The 18,976-nt window shown below is 40.0% G+C and overlaps 1 protein-coding gene across 13 annotated transcripts in view; it reads right to left on the bottom strand.

The window, feature by feature from the left end:
- Window positions 1–18,976, bottom strand: part of BTRC (beta-transducin repeat containing E3 ubiquitin protein ligase) — a 124,194-nt gene that overhangs the window by 88,992 nt on the left and 16,226 nt on the right. For 4 of the 13 annotated variants that reach the window (XR_014526737.1, XM_083505223.1, XM_083505229.1 and 1 more), the window contains exons 2-3: window positions 18,209–18,277; window positions 1,838–1,945 (exon numbers count right to left, since the gene is read on the bottom strand). The exons of 2 other annotated variants lie outside the window; for them this stretch is intronic. Coding sequence is in view for 7 of the 11 variants with exons in the window: in XM_083505223.1 (XP_083361349.1) it covers window positions 1,838–1,945; window positions 18,209–18,277 (177 nt within the window). In the remaining 4 variants the exon portion in view is untranslated. The remainder of the gene's footprint in view (window positions 1–1,837; window positions 1,946–18,208; window positions 18,278–18,976) is intronic. 7 more of the 13 variants (XM_083505226.1, XM_083505230.1, XM_083505233.1 and 4 more) reach the window with 2 other exon arrangements.

Below are 18,976 nucleotides of genomic sequence, written 5' to 3'. Positions count from 1 at the left end.
CAGCTATTCCATAAGGTTCCCCCAGGTGCTGGTACTCTGCACTGCTATTTCTACAGAATATTTATTGTTCTGAAGCAACAAACCATGCCTATTTTTCTTGTGAGTCTACATATAGTCACTGAGGTCCTCACAACTGGCTAAGATCAGCTTCCAGGATAGCCTCCTTATACAGATCCTTAAATAGTCACCATGGTACTATTTATTTCACGCATACCTCTAATTCAGTGGTTTCAAAGGCGTGAGCTGGGATTAGGAAGAATGGACCAGGATTAATATCATTTTGTAATATTAATTAAATGCCAAGTCTGGTGTAACTGAAAAAGTTTGAGATAAGTTAAAAATATGGGCTTAGTCAAAACTGGTCCAGTGTTAATGCTGTGTAGAGTGTTATAGAATTCCTAGTAGTGAAAGCCCAATAAACAGGACATAAATGTGATCAGCCTAGAAATTCTCTGTTCTTGTCTATGAGAATGACAATAAACCATTTTTTCTTCTTCTGAGTAACAATCTGCCTGTGAGGGCTCTTTGCACGATCTGGGCGTCCATCTCTCTATAACCATGAATACTGACCCCCTAAAAGGCATGAATTGGGAGTCTGTAACCCTACTTCAAGGACAACTGCCAAGACTCCTATAAATTCTGAAAGATTTATAGCACAACAGTTTTATATGTAGGTCCCCATGACTCAGCATGAGGTACACAGGACCTTTTCAGTTGTGACGAGGGTAAAGAAATATCCCCCTGAGAGAAGGCTGCTTAACTCCCATCTCTGCTTTCCTTTCGACCAACAATGAAAACTTTGCAGTTCCACTGCCCCTTTGGCATTTGCATCTGCTGATCTGAAACTGTATTTTAATGATCTGTTTAAAGTATTGCTAGATAGGAAAGCAGGACGTAAATTCTTTGAAAATATAAGTCAGCAAGAAACCTGCTGAAGGATTTTTTTTGTTTTCGTGTTATGGATTGGAATTGATGGTTGGAATCAAAGACAATTGTCATGGATTCTTCTTATTTTAAATGGCATAATTGCTCTCATCCTCTGATGCATATGATAATGTCTGAAAGAACAAGCCACACACATTTCCTGAATAGCAGAACAACTTGGCCACCTGTAGAACTAGTCCAGGTAAATGAAAGCCTATATCTTTTTTTGAAAGAAAGAAAACTGGTTTTGTGAACTAGGGGGTGGGGATTAGTGAGGAAGCCCCTGAGCCTCAGTTCCAAGAAACAGAAAAAACACCCCCATAAGTACTTAATGTAGGTGGGAAGAAGCAAAAATTAAAAGACCAAAGTTTGCTGTTCTGCTTCTATTCCTGCCCCCCAGGCCTACTTTCTTCTATAGCATCACCACTTTTTCATGCAGCTAGATGGAAAAAGTATGTGCACATGACAGCAGCAATAGGCCAGAGACTCAACTGGCTTAAATACAAGTTACCAACTGTCAGTGTATTCTTATCCATATTTAATATTCAAATACATACCACCTCCACCCCCCCTAAATGTAGAGTAGTAAAATTAAGGCATCAACTGTAGTACATCCAGATCAAAGTGAGCAGTAATAACCAAATCTTGCATTTTGGGCCAAGCATTCTTACTAGAGCTGAGCAAAAAGTTTCCAATTCTATCTGTATTTGACATTGCTGCGTTAGCGGTCAACTGTGGTTCTATACAAGATGTGGATGGCATTTATTAGTCTGGACAACATAAAGGAAACACAACTATGAGGCAAATACTACCACTATTACTACTACTACTACTAATGGAAAAGTTAATGAAAGCAAGCAAAAGCACAAGCAGGAGACACACCCAGAGAGAGAGAGAGAGAGTGAGAGAGTACCTGGAAAGCTGTGAGTGCGCCAGTCCCTGGGTTATAGAGGCATCGCAGCGAGGGCATGCTGTCCGCCAGGTTGGAGCAACCCAGCCACAGAGACCGGGGCATAGAGCACTGCAGAGAAAGGACAACTATGAGATGGGACTGTATGAAACAGGATGGCACAGATTACAGGAACTTCTGGGGCTGACGTTTTCAGAAGAGTTATAGCTGACCGTAAGAGATTGGAGTAGCTTCCACATATCCACACATTACCAACCTGAATATTCCCTTTAGAGAAACGCAGGAAGGGAGGGTGGGAAGGCATAGGAAACACAACACACATGTCATGCTTAAGATCACATCAGCTCAATTAAGTATCTTGAAGACATGTTATACCATAGGTCACAAGAATGTCCTAATGTAAGGTAGTCGATGCTTTTAGTGGATTTTTAAGCAATTAATTAACTGATTAAAACAAGTTTTACTTTAGCTAGTGTAGGCATTTATCATGCCAGTCCCTTAGCCATGGTGTACTACTTGCTCTCAATTGTACAAATTTGTTCTTCTCTTCCCCACCAGGTCTTAATCACAGCTAGTCTCCATCATGTCTACAACTACCGTATTTAATGCACACCTTTTTTTGGCCAAATTACGTTGCAAAAATTAAGGTGTGCATCAGATTCGATGGCACATTTACATTAGCCAGCAAATACTTTTTTGGCTTCAAGGTTCTGAAAATTGAGGTGCGCATTAGATTCGATGGAACATTAGACTTGAGTAAATACAGTAGGTTAACTATAGCTAACACTAAGGTTTGCTCCAAACCAAGGTTTAAAACTGACTAAAATCATGAGCAGCATAGAATAAAGTTAAGATTTGTGAAGACATTACTGGAGTCAGGCAGCGGAGGAAGGATGAGATTACTAGTTCGCCTGCAAAGGCTCTTCTAACACTATGGTTCTACAAATGTAAGGAAGAGAGCATATACCATATCTGTGCAAAAGACTAGGTTTTTCCCCTAAAAAATAATGTCGAAAATTTGGGGGCATCTTATACATGGATAGATCTCCACCCCCCTTTCTTAAATCAGAGTCCCCCAAAATAGGAGGCGTCTTATACATGGGAGGGCATCTTATAGATGGAAAAATATGGTATATTCCATTGCCTGCTCCAGCTTCCTTAACCACAGCCAAGGGATGGGCAGCATTATGTGTGTACTAGCTCAATATGTCAACTTAGTTAATATTTTACATAGTATTTAATGAAGGTAATAGTTCCTGTTAACCAAATGCCACAGGTAATTTACTCTTTGGAAAAGTGCCTCAAAGATATTGCCTGTATAAAGAGATTCATGCAGATGTCATCTGCCCTCAGCATGCTGCATCCTTTTCTAACAATTACAGATATATCCATTCATTACACCAATTAATCAATTAATATTTTTTTGCCCTGCTCTAAGCATAAGGGCTCCAGTTCACCTGCTGTCTTTTTCCATGCAGAGTCACTATTCAGCATGGGGTGAAAAATTCTGCCATGTAAGCAGAATGAAGGGTGGAAACGTCACACTGCATACAAAGGGAAAGGGGGGGGGGTTAGAATGAATTAGTAAGGAGATTGCAAGGCACCTGCAGCAGTCATATGGTTCAGCTGGCCCTGCTTAGATTTTTTTTGCAAGAAGATTTTTCATCTTTCTATGCAAACTAGAAGATGTGCAAGACCACCAGAAGGGGGGAAATTTTCTATTTTTAAAGTGACATCTAGTCTTCAATAAACTGCACTAGTTAAGTGAAAAGTAAAACTTTGGAAATGACACACATTTTTAGCACTGAATGGACTTTAATATGAGAACCCTCTAACATTTATTGGCCAAGCTGGTCATATGCTGACCCATATACAGAAGGATAGGACCATGAGAGATTAATGACTTGAGATTTTGCCTGTGAATCTTCATCTGAGCTGTATTTTTTTATTTTAAAAAAGGTATCAAAGGGAGTGGGAAACAAACAGGTCCACAGCTGTCTCTGGTCTATCCCAGCTGTACACCTGTCTTCTGCTCTGGAAGCCTTCCTGGATTCAGGTCTTCCTCCCACTCCACCAACCTTGTCAGCCTAATGGTTACAGGTCATTTAAAAGGTGTCAACTGCTATCTGAAAATGCCTTGGAATAGGCCAGGAGAACCTGCCAACCTCCAAATATTGTTAGACTCCAACTCCCATCAGCCCCAGTGAGCATGGCCAGTGATCAAGTATGAGGGGAGTTGGAAGCCCAACAGGACCTTGAAAGCCAGATATTCCTCAACCCTACCTTAAAGCAAGTAGAAAACACACATTTAAGTCAAGATTCCAAACAAACGTAATTAGTTTGGAAATTGTTGTAACTACATCAGAAATTGGTTCAGAAAAATAAACAAATTCAAGGCCCATGACTGTGGAAAAACCGAGTTATTCGATAAATCACCATTTTTAGACAAGTGCTTTCTATGTCAACTGCCTGAAGTTCCTGATGCAAGAGAGCAATTTAAACCCCCCAAGCAAACTGCTTGCTAGTTTTTGAGGAACGCTTGAAGGACAATTCATTTTTAAAGGTTTTTTTCATTAGACACAGCATATGGAGCCTAATCTGTGCAGCTTGCATGATACCAGGCCCTACATTTTCTTTGTCTCAACCAATCAAGTAGGCCAAATTTTAATCATTAATATCAATTGATCTACTTAGACTGCAATTCTGTGTACATTTACCTGGAAGTTAATCTCACTTATCAGAGGGAAAAATACATGCTATAAAGCTTGTAACCTTACTTTGCACCTTATTTAAAAATTAGGTCAAACGGGAAGACCAAGCCTGTCCATCCAAAGAACAGGGTAATTTCTAGCATGCAGTTATCTCAAATAAATTTCTCAATTAAATTCTTGGTGATGAGGGAAATCTGAACTACCCATCAACTATGTACAGTGGTACCTCTGGTTACGAACTTAACTCGTTCCGGAGGTCCGTTCTTAACCTGAGGTACCACTTTAGCTAAGGGGGCCTCCCACTGCTGCCACACTGCAATTTCTGTTCTCATCCTGAGGTAAAGTTCTTAACCTGAGGTACTACTTCCAGGTTAGCAGAGTCTGTAACCTAAAGTGTTTGTAACCCGAGGTGTTTGTAACCCGAGGTACCACTGTATTACACAATCCACTCCAGGTTACAAGGCCTGTCGGCTATCAATATTTTAAGAGTTCTGTAGCTTAAACTTCAATTTGAGAATTGGCACCGAGTCACCAGTAATATCAATACTCCACAGATTGCAGAAAATGTGAGCAGAAATACTAGAGAGCCTGATGATCCCAAAGATTCAGTAAGAATCATGTGGTTTCTTCCTTTACAAACAAGGTATGGCCTTCCCTCTTTGTCCTCATAGCAAAAATGCTGCTCCACACTGATCATCTCTTGCTTTGATTAGTGAAATCTCCTTCTCTCTGGTCACCTTAATCCACCAATATCCATCTACTGCAAAAATTATTCACATATCTCACCACTCCTTAAATCCTCAAAAACATCCTGCCTGCTTTTTGCACAAGCTTCTTGTTCTTACCTTCAAAACTCGCCGTGGCTTTGCCTTGCATTTCTCTGTGCTTTTATCCTTCTGTATCCATCTAAACCCTTGACTCTTCAAGTTACAACAACCTTCTTGCTTCCTGAAACAACTCCTTTTCTCCTTCCTGCCCCTAGTACTGGGAAGAACTTACATGTACCAGAGAACTTACATGAGGATCTCCACCCCCAATTTCTTCCTTCAGATTCCTCTTTTAAACTCACCTCTTCTGTGAAGCTTTTGGGACAATTCTTTAGTCTTAATACCCTACTTAACCGACTTGTCACAGTGCTTTTTTCTGAAATTCATTGCCATTTGACCCCCACAGCTTACAATTTTCCTCTGTACACCCACAGGCAAGCCAAAGAGAACACATAATACATTTGATCATGTGGCCTCTGGTCTACAAAAGCATATGCGGTAATAAATCTGTTAGCCTTTAAGGTGCTACAAGATTCTTTGTTGCCAATAGCCTACTGAAACAAATCCAAAGTGTGTGTGTGTAATCGCACATTTCTACCCTGTTCATCTTTCCCTCCATTTCCTTACTCTTCATCTGTTGCCTCCCTTGTGTCAATTGTGAGACTGTATGCCCCTTGGGGTAGGGACCTGTCCTCTCATTCTCAATAAAGCAAATGTAAATAGATGACACTCAGTAATAATAAGCCATAGGGAATTCCCAATCCTGTACTCCAGGGGTGGCCAACTCCTGAGAGACTGTGATCTACTCACAGAGTTAAAGACTGCCAGTGATCTACCCCCTTTTGAGGGGTTCAGGTCAAAGTTGTTAAGCTTTTTTTAGGGAGGACGAAAGCTCCTTTTTTGGGGCAAATTTAAAAATTTAAATGTTGGGGCAGGGCAATTTAAATGTTGAACTTTTTTGGGGGGGAGCCAAACTTGTTGATCTTCTTTGGGGGGAGCCAGTGATCTACCACAGATCTCCAGTGATGTACTGGTAGATCACTATCTACCTGCTGGACGTGCGTGCCGTACTCATTCCACCAGCATATTTATTCACCCTCTCCGATCTTTTTCATTCTGAAAACACTTTTTTCTTAAGAATGGAGGCAGTTTTCCTCTGTTGCATTTTAAGAGTCAACCTAAAGTAACACAACTTTCTTGAGTGTTACACCTAGAGTTATCTGCTTTGCAAACTCCTCACTTTGGTACATGTACTCTCTGCTTGTAACACACTGTGCTCTATAAGATAAGAATAGGTGAGTGAATGGACTGTGTCTTGTGTCTCAAATGCAGGGGGAGAGCCAATGCCATTTTAGTTTCTTTCCATGCTAAAGCTTCAGAATATGCACTTGTTCAAATATTCTTCATGACTCTGTCCTTAGATGCATGCCACATACAACCTGTGTTTGCCACTGCATATACATAAGATGGGGAGCTGTGGCCTATTCAGCTTCATTGCACATTTATCTATATAAATACATACAATGGGTGTATACAAATGTTTTTACATGAACATACAAAATGTGGCATAGCCCTTAAAGGAAACTGAATTCTGCTCATCCTGTAAGATACCCAAAGTTTGTATGAAGGAAATCAGTATCACTACCTGGAAATAATTACACAAGAATCCTGAAAGTTAAAGGTAAATACATATACATATAGCATATACTGGGTAACACTGTTTCTTCCATCAACTAATTCATACTCTTAGGTTTGATGCAGTGATTCATCATTTTTTGTCATATACATAACAAAATTCATATTTACTTCAAGAGGTATGGCTTTTTCTTTTTCTTCAAAGGAGGCAACATTTATTATGTTTTAAAAGACCAATCTATGAATGGAAAATGTCATTCCTGTTCTTGCCTTCCACCCAAAGAAAGCACAGGCTTTAAATTGCTAGTGGTGTCTGAAAGAAGCTTATTCACAAACTCAAACAAAAGGCCTCAGGTGTTTCAACAGAAACACAATGTGTGTAAATCAGAGGAGTGACCCAACAGGACACCTTCATTTACTGCCTCAGTGCTAAGAAAGCTCAATAGGCACTTCTCAGAACTCCTGGTCAAGCTGTGTACTTCAAAAACTCACTACTGCACTGACAGCTCCACAAACAAGGGCCACATTGTTTATCACCAAAATAGTGATTGACAGTATCTCCTGCTTGCACCCATGTCAACTACAGAGTAAAAAACCCCAAAACAAACCAAAACCCAAAAGAAATAATGCAAACCACAGTGTGTACAGAGTTGCTCATCAGGGAAGAAAGATAATGGAATCAGTGTTTCTATCCTCCTGCCCTACCCCAAATTGTTATCACCATTTGATCTAAATTATGCTGTAGTTTCCCTCAGCACCTTTTAGACCTGGTCCCCACACCTGGTCTAAATGGTGCTGAGGAAGACATTGTGTCCTCCAGATGTTGAGAAACTACAACTTCCATCAGCCCCAGCAAGCATGGCCAATTGCTAGAGATTATGGGAGCTGTAGTTCAGCAACATCTGGAGGGCCATGCATTACCCTCACCTGAGACCCAAAGAGGAATCAATCTCTAGAACAGGGTGGTCCAACCTCTCAGACCAAGTGGGCCGCAAGAGTACATCAACACAGAACCCAAGGGCCACACACTGAATTAAATTTCAATATCGTACAGTTTGCAACATGGTTAATATTATTTAACATACACAATTAACTTATATACTTGAATATATATAATTAAATACCAATGTGTGAAATTCGCCAGGCACCAGGTGAAGATGCAACAAAGTGAAGATGCTTCAACTCCCTCCGTCATGTTACCTGTTAAACTGGAAGATGGCTGTTTGCAGCTGGGAGTCTGTTCTGACGTTGTAGGCTCCCTGCAAATGTTAGAACCCTACCAGTGAGAGATGGTTGCCCTCCAACTCACAGAGGACAACTGGAATGCAACTGATGGGGCATGGCAAACATCCTTGCCCTCGTTTCCTCTGCTACAATTAATATCATGTGGCAGAATGAAACCCAAAAGGCCTCTTGTTGTCTTCCGCAACTAGTGAGGGAATGAATACGTAATTTTCACAAAACAACCATTTCTTTTTGAATCTTTTTTATTTATTTAAGCAAGAACATATACTTCAACAACATAAAAGAATACATAATAATAATGAAACAAAAAATACAATGCACTACAATTACATTAAAATTAAAACATCCACACCCAAAAAATGCAAACTGGGTTGTTTCATTCACAATCCCTGGGAAAAATAATTATTATCCTTGGTGTTGTGGGATAGTAATTTTTGTGAAAAGATTTGATATATAAATATCAGGATGTCCTCCAGGTCTTACAATACTGTCACTTACAGCTGCGAAGACACTTAGAATTCAGTATAGTAGCATATTTCACAAGAGCCGTTTGAACATTGTTAGCATTATTAATGTACATAAAATAAATTCTTGCAACACATTTGAAAATGAATCTTTTTTTGTTTGTCCACTAGCATATCTTAATTTTGAGTTAATTTTTCAGCAATGGCTATGAAACAGATTTGACTATAACATAAATCCTGATAAACCTTCTTGTGATAACAATCCTGGGGGCTAGCAAAAAATATAGAATCAATTATTCATCCAAACCATCTTCACTTGGGCTCAACCCATATGCCCAGTAATGCTAACAAAGGGATTGGTATCAATTCCTCTTTTGTCATTAAATTAATTTCTAGGAACACCATCTCCACAAAAGCTGCTATGGCCAACATTCCCAACCTAAGTGGAAATACTTACCTTTTTGTTTCTATCAGCACCAGCATTTTGGGGACAGACTGGGGTTATTATGTGATAAAATCATTGATTTATAGTGCCACTAAATATTATTTTAAGAGCCTCTTTAGTTTGTTCTGAAGTATTTTTTCTGTCAGCTTCCTCTTGTGCAATACACTATTATGCAGACTTCTTGTGCTCCTTTAAGGAACACAATCTACATCTTCCATTCAGGAGCACTTTTCACTCCATTTTATTTTCTAAGCAAAGGATCCTACATGGAACGGGTTCCAATTTCAGAATTTCCAGAAAGTCATTGAAGTTACTGTTGCAGCAAAAAAACAAAAGTCATGTAGCATCTTATAGTCTAGCAAACAAAATTGTTGGTCTTTTAAGGTGTCACATGGCTGTTGGTTTTTATAATTCGCACTGTACTTTTACTATAACAGGCTAGCATATATATGGATGATATTAGCATTCTCCATCCACACGTCATTTCTATTTCAACCATGTTGAATTCCAAGGACAACTTCTCTCAGTCACTACAATGGTATGCAAGACATTAAATACAGTTACCAATTAAATACAGTTTTTCTTGAACTCCAGCTATGTGCAAAATGAAGTTAGTGATGTTCACTCATATCTCTACCAGCAAAGAATGCCCCCTACTTTCCCCAAGTGCCTGAACTAAACAGCAACTGTCATCTTAAATTTATTTTGTCACTGCACTGCTCAATTTCCTAATCAAAGAGTACTGCCAAAATTAATTTGGAGTTCAGACTACCCATTCAAACTCCTATATCACTACAACTTGACCTTGTATTCTTCTGCATTCTCTCTGTCATGGGATAGATAAAACACGACAGGGCTTTTCCCTGTCTGACAAAATTACCCTGCCAGGCTTAGCTTATCAAATTAGTAATTATTTTGGCTCCTTTCAGCATGACTCTTCTATGTCAAGACATTTTAAAATATTATTTTGTAAATTCCACTGAGATATGAGTTGCATCCCTTGTGTGTGAAGCTTCACGGGGAAAGGGAAAAGCAAAACTTTGAAGAGCATCTTGTTGTATAATCATAAACTATCATCCAAACCTCAGTTGCATAGAGACCACACCTTTATGCATTTAAGGATGCATTTAACCCTTTACAGTCTTGCCTCAAAGTAAAACTACAATCCTAAGCACACTTACCAGGGAGTGAGTCACACGGAACACAGTTGGATGTAGAATCATAGGCCGGATCCAACTGAGTTCCACTAGTGCAAGCCAGCATTAGGTCTTCTGCTAGCACTACAGGCCCTTTTGCTCTTCACTCCACCCCCACCCCCAAATTGGGCTGGGGGAACCTCCAGAACAGCACGCTGGGAAAGTGGCACTGTTCTTTCTGGAAAGCTAAAAAGATTGCACTGATGGAATCATCTCTTTAGCACTACACTGAATTCCTCCCATACGAATTGGAACAGAACTCAGTCATCTAGGCCAGCAACCTGCTGATGAAGGAACAAAATGACTACAGCATCCCAAATAGATGGCAATCCAGCCTCTGCTTAAATTAAAAGCCTCCAACAAAAGGAGAGTCCAACACCTTTCAAGGCAGCCTATTCCTCTGTTGAACAGCTCATACCATCAGAATGTTTTCCTAGTCTTCGGTCAAAATCGTCTTTCTTGTAATTTGTACCTGTTGGTTCAGATTCCACCCACTGGATCAATTTGGGAGCGGGGGGAGTACCATAATCTACGTAAGAGAGCCCTTCAAATATCTAATGAGGCTCTCTTTTCATCTCTTAATAATCAGTTCTTCAGACGAACCCAATTCCTTCCATTTTTCTTCATGGGACTTCATTTCCAGACTGTTTGTTACCTATGTCACTCTCCTCTGTACACGTTTCAGTTTGTCAAGTTGCTTCCCAAACTGCAGTATCCAGAAAAGGAGAGTTTATTCTAGGTGAGGTCTTACCAAACCAAAATAGTTTTTACTTCTCAAGCTCTGGACACTATACTTCTATTGTATAGTGTATACTTCTATTGTATATTGTATAGATGCAGCCTAAAACTCCCTTGCCTTTTCAGCTGTCAACCTGAATTGCTGGCTCATATTTAGCTTATGGTCTCCTAAAATCTCTAGATCATTTTCACATGTACTGCCATCAAACAGATGTCATCCATGCTGTACTTGTGCCTAATTTTGCCTACTTAAATGCAGAACTTTACATTTAACTATTGAAATTCATGTTTGTCTTTGCCCAATTCTCCATCCTGTCAAGTTCATCTTGAATTCTGCTTCTGACAAGTGAGATAAGCTACTCTTCCAATTTTTTGTCATCTGCAAATTTGATGAACATTCCTCACTATTCCTTTGTCGAAGTCATTAAGGAAGATGTTGAACAACAGTGGACCAAGGCAGAATTCTGCAGCACCCCACATATTGCTTCTCTCCAAGCTACTGAGGAGCCAGCGATGAGCATTCATTGAGTATGCTCCATCAGTCAACTATAAATCCCTCTAATGGTAGCATTGTTTATCCCACATTTTAGCAGCTTGCCAACAAGAATACTGTAGAGGATGCTGTCAAAATCCTTGCTGAAATCAAGATATTCTATGTCTACAACATTCCTTTCATCTACCCAACTAGTAGCTCTATCAACAAAACAAGAAAATAAGGTTAGTCTGGCATGACTTGCTCTTGAGAAACCCATCCTGGCTCTTTGTAATCGCAGCATTCTTTTCTAAACGCTCACAGACTGACCACTTAATGAACTGTTTTAGACCATTCTGTGTAAACATGTACAGGATTATGCTGTTATTGAATGGGACTTTCTTTTGGGTAGTCATGCATAGGATTAAGTCCCATTGACAAATGGGAAAATCACAGGCTGAACTGCAGGCACAACCCCAGAGTGTTGTAAAGTAAGATTTTTAAAAATGTGCTACTTGGAACTATTGTAACAAGGAAAGCAAAGCAATAGCTAGGTCAAGTCAGCTTTACACAAAAGAATTTAAGAAGCATGAGGAAGATCTATTCCATTTTTAAAAGAAAAAAAATCCTAAAATGGAAGTCAACAGTGCTACATTTACAGCTTTGGAACAGGATAAAAACAGTAGCCAGTTTTTGGTGAATGGCAGAGCAAATCCTCAATCTATAAAAAACAAAAAGGGGAGTAATTTATTCATTGCTATTAAGTATCCATTAACCTTGAATGCAGAGGTGGAAAAAATACTTCAAACACTTCAGTGTCGTCAGAATGAACCCATTAGGTACCTGGGTGACAAGGTACTTCTAATTTTCCTATTTTAATCAATGTTAATTATTTTCTACAGAAGCACAAAATCAAAATGTATATCAGCAGAATTAACGGAAGTAAGCATATAAAACCTAAGCAAGTTGGAAAAATCCACTGCGGTACCTAAAAGTGGGAAATAATTCTTCAGTCCTCCAGAAAGTTGTAGCTAGATATCTAACAGTCAGATTAGGATTTTCAGAAGCAATCATCTTGAATTATATACTGTACATCTAAAGACATTTAAGAACCTTGGCAACCAAGGCAAGTAGAGCACAGATAAGGGAAATAGGATCCGGTGCAGAATTTAAATGCAAAGCTTTCAGAATGGAACTAATCAACTGATAGTTAAAAAGCTCTCAAAGTGTTTATGAGGGAACCCATAGAATTGTGGCACCCCACTTTCCCCCGTGTCCTTACAGAGAAATTACACCCTCACTTTGGCTCTTTATGCTACAAGTATCACCCAAACAAGCTGTGTATACTCTGTAACACCTCTGTGATGCTATAGGGGTCCTTCTCTTGATCACCTTTTAACTCTTTACTAGCTTAAAAAAACCCACAGAATATTAGGATATAGCATAATCTCAAAAATGATGTATGTTGGTGGGGATTACAGAAGAAAAAAACAAGAACAATTAAAGGGCTCAACTGGATGATGCTAAACAGGAAAAAAGAGTAAGTATTCCTATCTAGTCTTTTTACAAAGAAATCCTTTTTACTCTATACTGGTCTCTGTGGTAACAACAGGGTGCCTATATTATTGTTATAACTGCCTTTCCCTTTATAGAAGGACAAAGGTTAATTGCTTTTCTGGAGGTCACCCGGCAAGCCAACATCAGAGTCAAGAACAAGACCCAAACTTCCTTATTCCGACACATTATTTAACCATTTCGTTACCACTCCCTTTCGCACCAGTGCAAAAAGCTTTAGGTTCCATTCAGATTCTTGAATCCAGTGAGATTTACTTGGTCACTTAACCCCCATACGCCACAAGAAGTAACTAAGAGACTTCAGGTAATTCAGTGTGGCTTTCAACCCATCCTTTAGGAATATGATTGTTTATGTAAGCTGCTTTGAAAACAAAAAAACAGTAAGAACCAACAATAAATACATCAAGCAGCAGCATCTACTGTTTTGCAACCTTTTCATACCATAAAGTCTTGTGTGTGTGAACAGGTATCTTCATCAGCCTCTGGAAAATGGCAAGGAGTTCCAGGGGGGATACAACTTAGAAAAGGATCTGCTCTTTTAGCCACCTAAATTAGAATGCATTTTTTAAATTTAGGAACTAGATCTCTTTTTCTTTTACTTCAGGCATCTAGTCCATTCATGATTTTAAAACTGTCAACATGTTGAATTCTGCTCAGAAACTGGAAGCCAGTTCAGTTCTTTGAGTCCTCCTATTATGTTCTCAACCTACCCAGTTCTTAATACCCTGGCCACCACATTCTGTACCAGGTGAATTTTCTGAACGAGTAAAAAATAGCCCACAAGGATTGCATTACACTAGCCCAATCTAACACCCACACCCCAGGATCAACTGCCAAGCCAGACAGAGCTGGTAAAAGGTATTCCTAGCAACAGATGCCACCCTAAAGTCAAGAAGGAATGCTTTGTCCAGATCTCCTGACTGCTGATCCACTCCTCAGAGGGATGCTACCTGGTCCGCAACAGGTCAATCACCTATCCCTCACACCAACAGAACCATCCATGCCACCTCCAACTCAACTGGTCTGAACTTCAGTTTATTTGCTATCATCCAATCCATCAGGATCACTGGGATTGAAGGAAAAGAAATAAAGTTGGACACCATCAGCATTACAACATGACAAGCAACCTCCCCCTGTGATTTTACATAGTTGTTATACACTGTATAATAAACAGCATAAGATGGGTACCCCACAATATCTCTCTTCATATCACCTTCTGGAACAAGTTAACGATTGTAACACAGTGCTGCTGACCCCCAGTCCTGACAAGTGGTCCAGAAGGATATCAAGTCAACAGTATCAAACACTGCTGTCAGATCCAGAAGAATCAAGGTCAAAATCCATTAGCTGGCAAACGTTGTCCACCAAAGTGACTTTGGCAGTCCAAGTCCCTCTATGGGTCCTGAAGCTAGACAAATTCTAGCAAGCTTGATGATCTACTGTGAACATCCTGCAAACTTCTGGCATGTTTGAAGCCACCACCCAGGAATAAGCTTGCTAAATAATAATCTATGAGGAAGAAGTCACCAAACCCATTATTAACTTGGGCAACACATTCTGCCTTGGCTTTTTGCAAGACTGGACACATGCTATATAAACATCAATAAAAACCTACAATTTTATTTAAAAATTAAGCAGGTTAGATTTGCACAATTTCAGCTGCTTAAATCGGGGATAACAATTGAACAGAACCTGTGCAGAGTTGCCTACATTCAATATTATAACCTTTTGTCCTTAATAGCGGACTGTGTTCAGTCTTGCAAAAAATCCATCTTCCTTCATCTCATTTGTAACACAAACTGTTTTAAGATCAAATTAATATACTTCTACAGGGGCATTTTATGCATTCCATTTAAGCCAGGCACAAGATCAAGAGTGTGCAATACAAAGGGGAAACTCCACAGCCATGACAAGAGACTGCTGCGATGACACTGGGCTTTGCACACAAGCCAAGTTTTCCCAACTGCTAAAGGACCAGTCAAGGTTAAGAAAGAAATGCTAACTCTATACTTTCAGATGAACTAAGATAAACAATCATATGCATCCAGTTGAGCTGAAATATCACCCAAAATGTTTAGAGTGGGATGATTTATCTCCATTTAAAATTAAGGTGCTTTTAGGCAGTGTAAGACATACCATCTCTGTTATTCAGGTACACTGTTAAGCAATTCAGGTAACATAAACAGTTGACATTAGTCCTATAACGATTTATCTTGACAAATGCTGCCACTGCACTGTCAGAGGTTGTATTACCACAGTTAATACTTCAAGCAAATGTAAACCTTTTCCACCTAGGGCTGTTTTAAATATTCCACTGTTTCCATTTTTGAGCTGTAAACAGCAAGGGGAGGGGGAGGTCAGGAAGATTTCCTGACAAACATTTTAACTGTGATAATATTCACCCTTTTTCAATATTGTTTTCTGCCATTGTTTTCCCTTTGTGACCAACCATATCTGTTCACATAACTGGGGGCAAACCAAGCCAACTGAGAGAAAGGGCGGTAAGGTAAGGTAGGTAAAAGTAAAGGACCCCTGGACAGTTAAGTCCAGCCAAAGGCAATTATGGGGTGCGGCATTCATCTCACTTCAGGCCAAGGGAGCCGGTGTTTGTCCACAGACAGCTTTCTGAGTCATGTGGCCAGCATGACTAAACCACTTCTGGCACAACAGACCACCATGACGCAAGCCAGATGCACAGAAACACTGTTTACCTTCCCGCTGCAGTGGTACCTATTTATCTACTTGCACTAGTGTGCTTTCTAACTGCCAGGTTGGCAGAAGCTAGAACAAAGCAACGGGAGTTCACCCCATCGCGTGGATCCGAACTGCCAACCTTCTGATCGGCAAGCCCAAGAGGCTCAGGTTTATACCACAGCGCCACTCATGTCCCTAGGAAAGGAGGCAGCACACCCATGTAGAAAAAGGCTACATGAAATGAAGAGATAAAAATTGGCTTGGCATTGCTGATAAAATAGTTGAAATAGCAGGGGGAACTTTTCAACACTACTGAAAACATTCCTGAAATACAGTAAGTAGTTTCATCCCAACCCATTTATTCCCCCCCCCAAACAAACTCTGCAAGTCCTAAGGGTGCAACTGCCTCTGTGCCTGGAAAAACAATCCCCCAGTAAGACTGCATTTAATACCTGGTGATAGTAGATGAGCCTTTGCTGTCTGAATGCCAAATCCTTTTAAAAAATGGGTAAAGTACATATTCCATTCTAAACTGTGCATTGAACATTGTATTAAGCACTTGTAAGGTATTACCACAAATCCAAAATATGTATGCAGTACATTTTAAAGGGGAAATGGTTGTATTACAGTAGTACCTCCGGTTACTAACTTAATTCATTCCAGAGGTCCGTTCTTAACCCGAAACCGTTCTTAACCTGAGGCGTGATTTCACTAATGGGGCCTCCCGCTGCCGCCGTGCTGCCGGCACACAACTTCCACTCGCATCCCAGGGCAAAGTTCACTACCAGGAGCATCTACTTCCAGGTTAGCTCATTACCCAAAGCGTTCGTAAGGAGAACAGTACATAACCTGAGGTTCCACTGTACATTTTTGGGCCAGCAACTCATGCACATTGGCAAAGCATTAAAGGAATGGATAGAACTGAATAGGTCCCTAACAGTTTTCAACAGAGAAGAGGGAGGGAGAGGGAGGCTAAGTACTACCCATTCATGTATTTCAATATAATACTGCCTGGGCAAGAAGTATTTTAATTAGGTCAGTAAATGCAAAGACAACATGAGTACTTCAGTCAACATGAAAATTAATGAGCAGATTGAGGTTCTGATTTCCAGTGGTAGTGGCAAAAGTAGCCTTTAAGAAAACGAGAAGGGGAACTACTTAGGACAGAATCTATTTTTTAGCAGTTCTCTTAGCCAAGGTCCTACACAGAAAAGAACAAAGCTATTTCAACAATGATCTTGCGTTCAATCGCACTAGGGATAGATTCTAGCACCCTCAACTGAGCTCTTGTTGCAAACAGTCTTGTACGTTACTAATAGTTTAGAGGTGGTATGCAGATGAAACTAAAGACCTACTATAAGGTTTCCTATGTTATTTTCTTTGAGGAAGGGATCTCACATTTCTTTGCTGATCTCTCTGTAACAATCCAAAATGTTTCGTGCAAAAAATAAACTAGTCCTTGAGTTGCTGGGCTGCTTGCAGAGCAAAGAAAATGAGACACCCCAAGATTCTCTCCTCCCACTTAAAACTTTAGGTTTCATTATTTTATTTTCTCCTACTCAGTTCAAGGAGTTCTTTATCCATTTGTTTCATTAGGCGCAGAGCACCAGAGAGACTTTCATTCTAACAGTCGCCTTCAAAACTGTAGTTGCCACAACAACCAGATGCAGCTTAGCTGCATTGTTCTCATTTGTTAGTACCATGACACAATCGTTCCATCTTCCTACAATGAAGCAACTTTTCATTTCTACTTTTCAAGGATGTTACATTTCCCCACAAAGATACAGATGTGCCGTGAGTGTGCATGTGTCATACATGCAAAGTTGAAAACAAGATTCTTTTGGGAGAATTGTTATACTAGATTTGTTTTGAGATGTTGACAGCAATTGCTAGAGCCAGGCTGCTGAAACATCTAAAGCTTGGCCTTTAATAATCACCAAAGTAATATAGCGCCAGACCACATCTGAGCAGGGACTCCCAATAGTGTCAGATTGTGTCAAACTGCAGGATTGTTATGGGATGCGAGCAAATGTCCACACTTGTTTTACCCAATCAAATCTGAATTAGGCTCTAGATGCAAGCCTCCTGTGTATTAACCCACTGGCCTCCCTGTTATTACCACCACCACAGACCTTCACATTTGAAGGCTAATTTTAATTCAGCAATTTGAGTTGTTGCTGCAGATCTTGCTATACAGTGCCCCACTCTCCCTTCTGATGATCCTTGTTTGAACTTTTACTCACGAGAAGTGCAAACAGGAGATGCACACAACATGCAGACACACAACACTCACAAATATATAGATGTAGTGAATATCTGATTGCACATCACCATGAGGGTATTGAACTGTATGTGTACTTGACCAATGAAACAAACACGAGTTTTCTGGTGCAAGCCCTCACAAGAGATGAGAAACAGTAACACAGTCCAACCTGCTTTAGCCATGCTTGGTATCCAGAAGATGAAAGTTGGAATCCATCTTTAGGCATGTGTATTCTGGGCTAGGAGAGAATAGACATAAGAGACCTCCTTTTACATTGAGACCTGGCTAGCCTACCCTTATTTCCAGGTGAACATAAACACCAAACACACTCTCAGCCATACACATAAAGATGCATTCTTCAGGGGAATTGCAGGGAGGCTGCTACTCTATATAGCATAAATAATAGAACCTTAGGAAAAGAAAGATGATAAAGAATGCCCAACTCACAGAGGATTTTGCGCAGGTAAACATCTCTAGAACAATTAACCCACGTAATACAGCTATAGCGTGGTCCACCGACACCCAAGATCGTCCATTAAGCTTTTTTTGGAAGATTCTTCACGGCAGCCGCGGGAATATAAGTAGTGTGGGTTTTTTTTAATTAAAAAACCCCTGTGCATTCACCATCAGTGTATAAGATGACCCCCAATTTTTGACAAAAAAATTAAGCAAATTATTAAAGCAAAAATAAGCCCCCCAAAAATTGTCTCGTACATGGAAAAATACAGTAATTCACATACCATGGATGGGGATCATTGTATGCAAGCTACTTAAGGAGAATTTCTTAGGTGATGGCCATATCCCTCCAATCTACTTTATACACGTACAACATCATCTTCAAGTTCACCCTGAGAAAATCTGATCTCTTCACAGCCTACTGCTGGAAAGGGTAAGGGGTTCAAGCAGCTATGTGCTTGTTCCTTACAGCCTTTTTCAT

This window comes from Podarcis liolepis, assembly GCF_965112155.1.
Source record: "Podarcis liolepis genome assembly, chromosome: 5".
NCBI lineage: Eukaryota > Metazoa > Chordata > Lepidosauria > Squamata > Lacertidae > Podarcis > Podarcis liolepis.
Note: the sequence above shows the minus strand (reverse complement) of the source record. Positions and strands in the feature narration are given on the sequence as shown.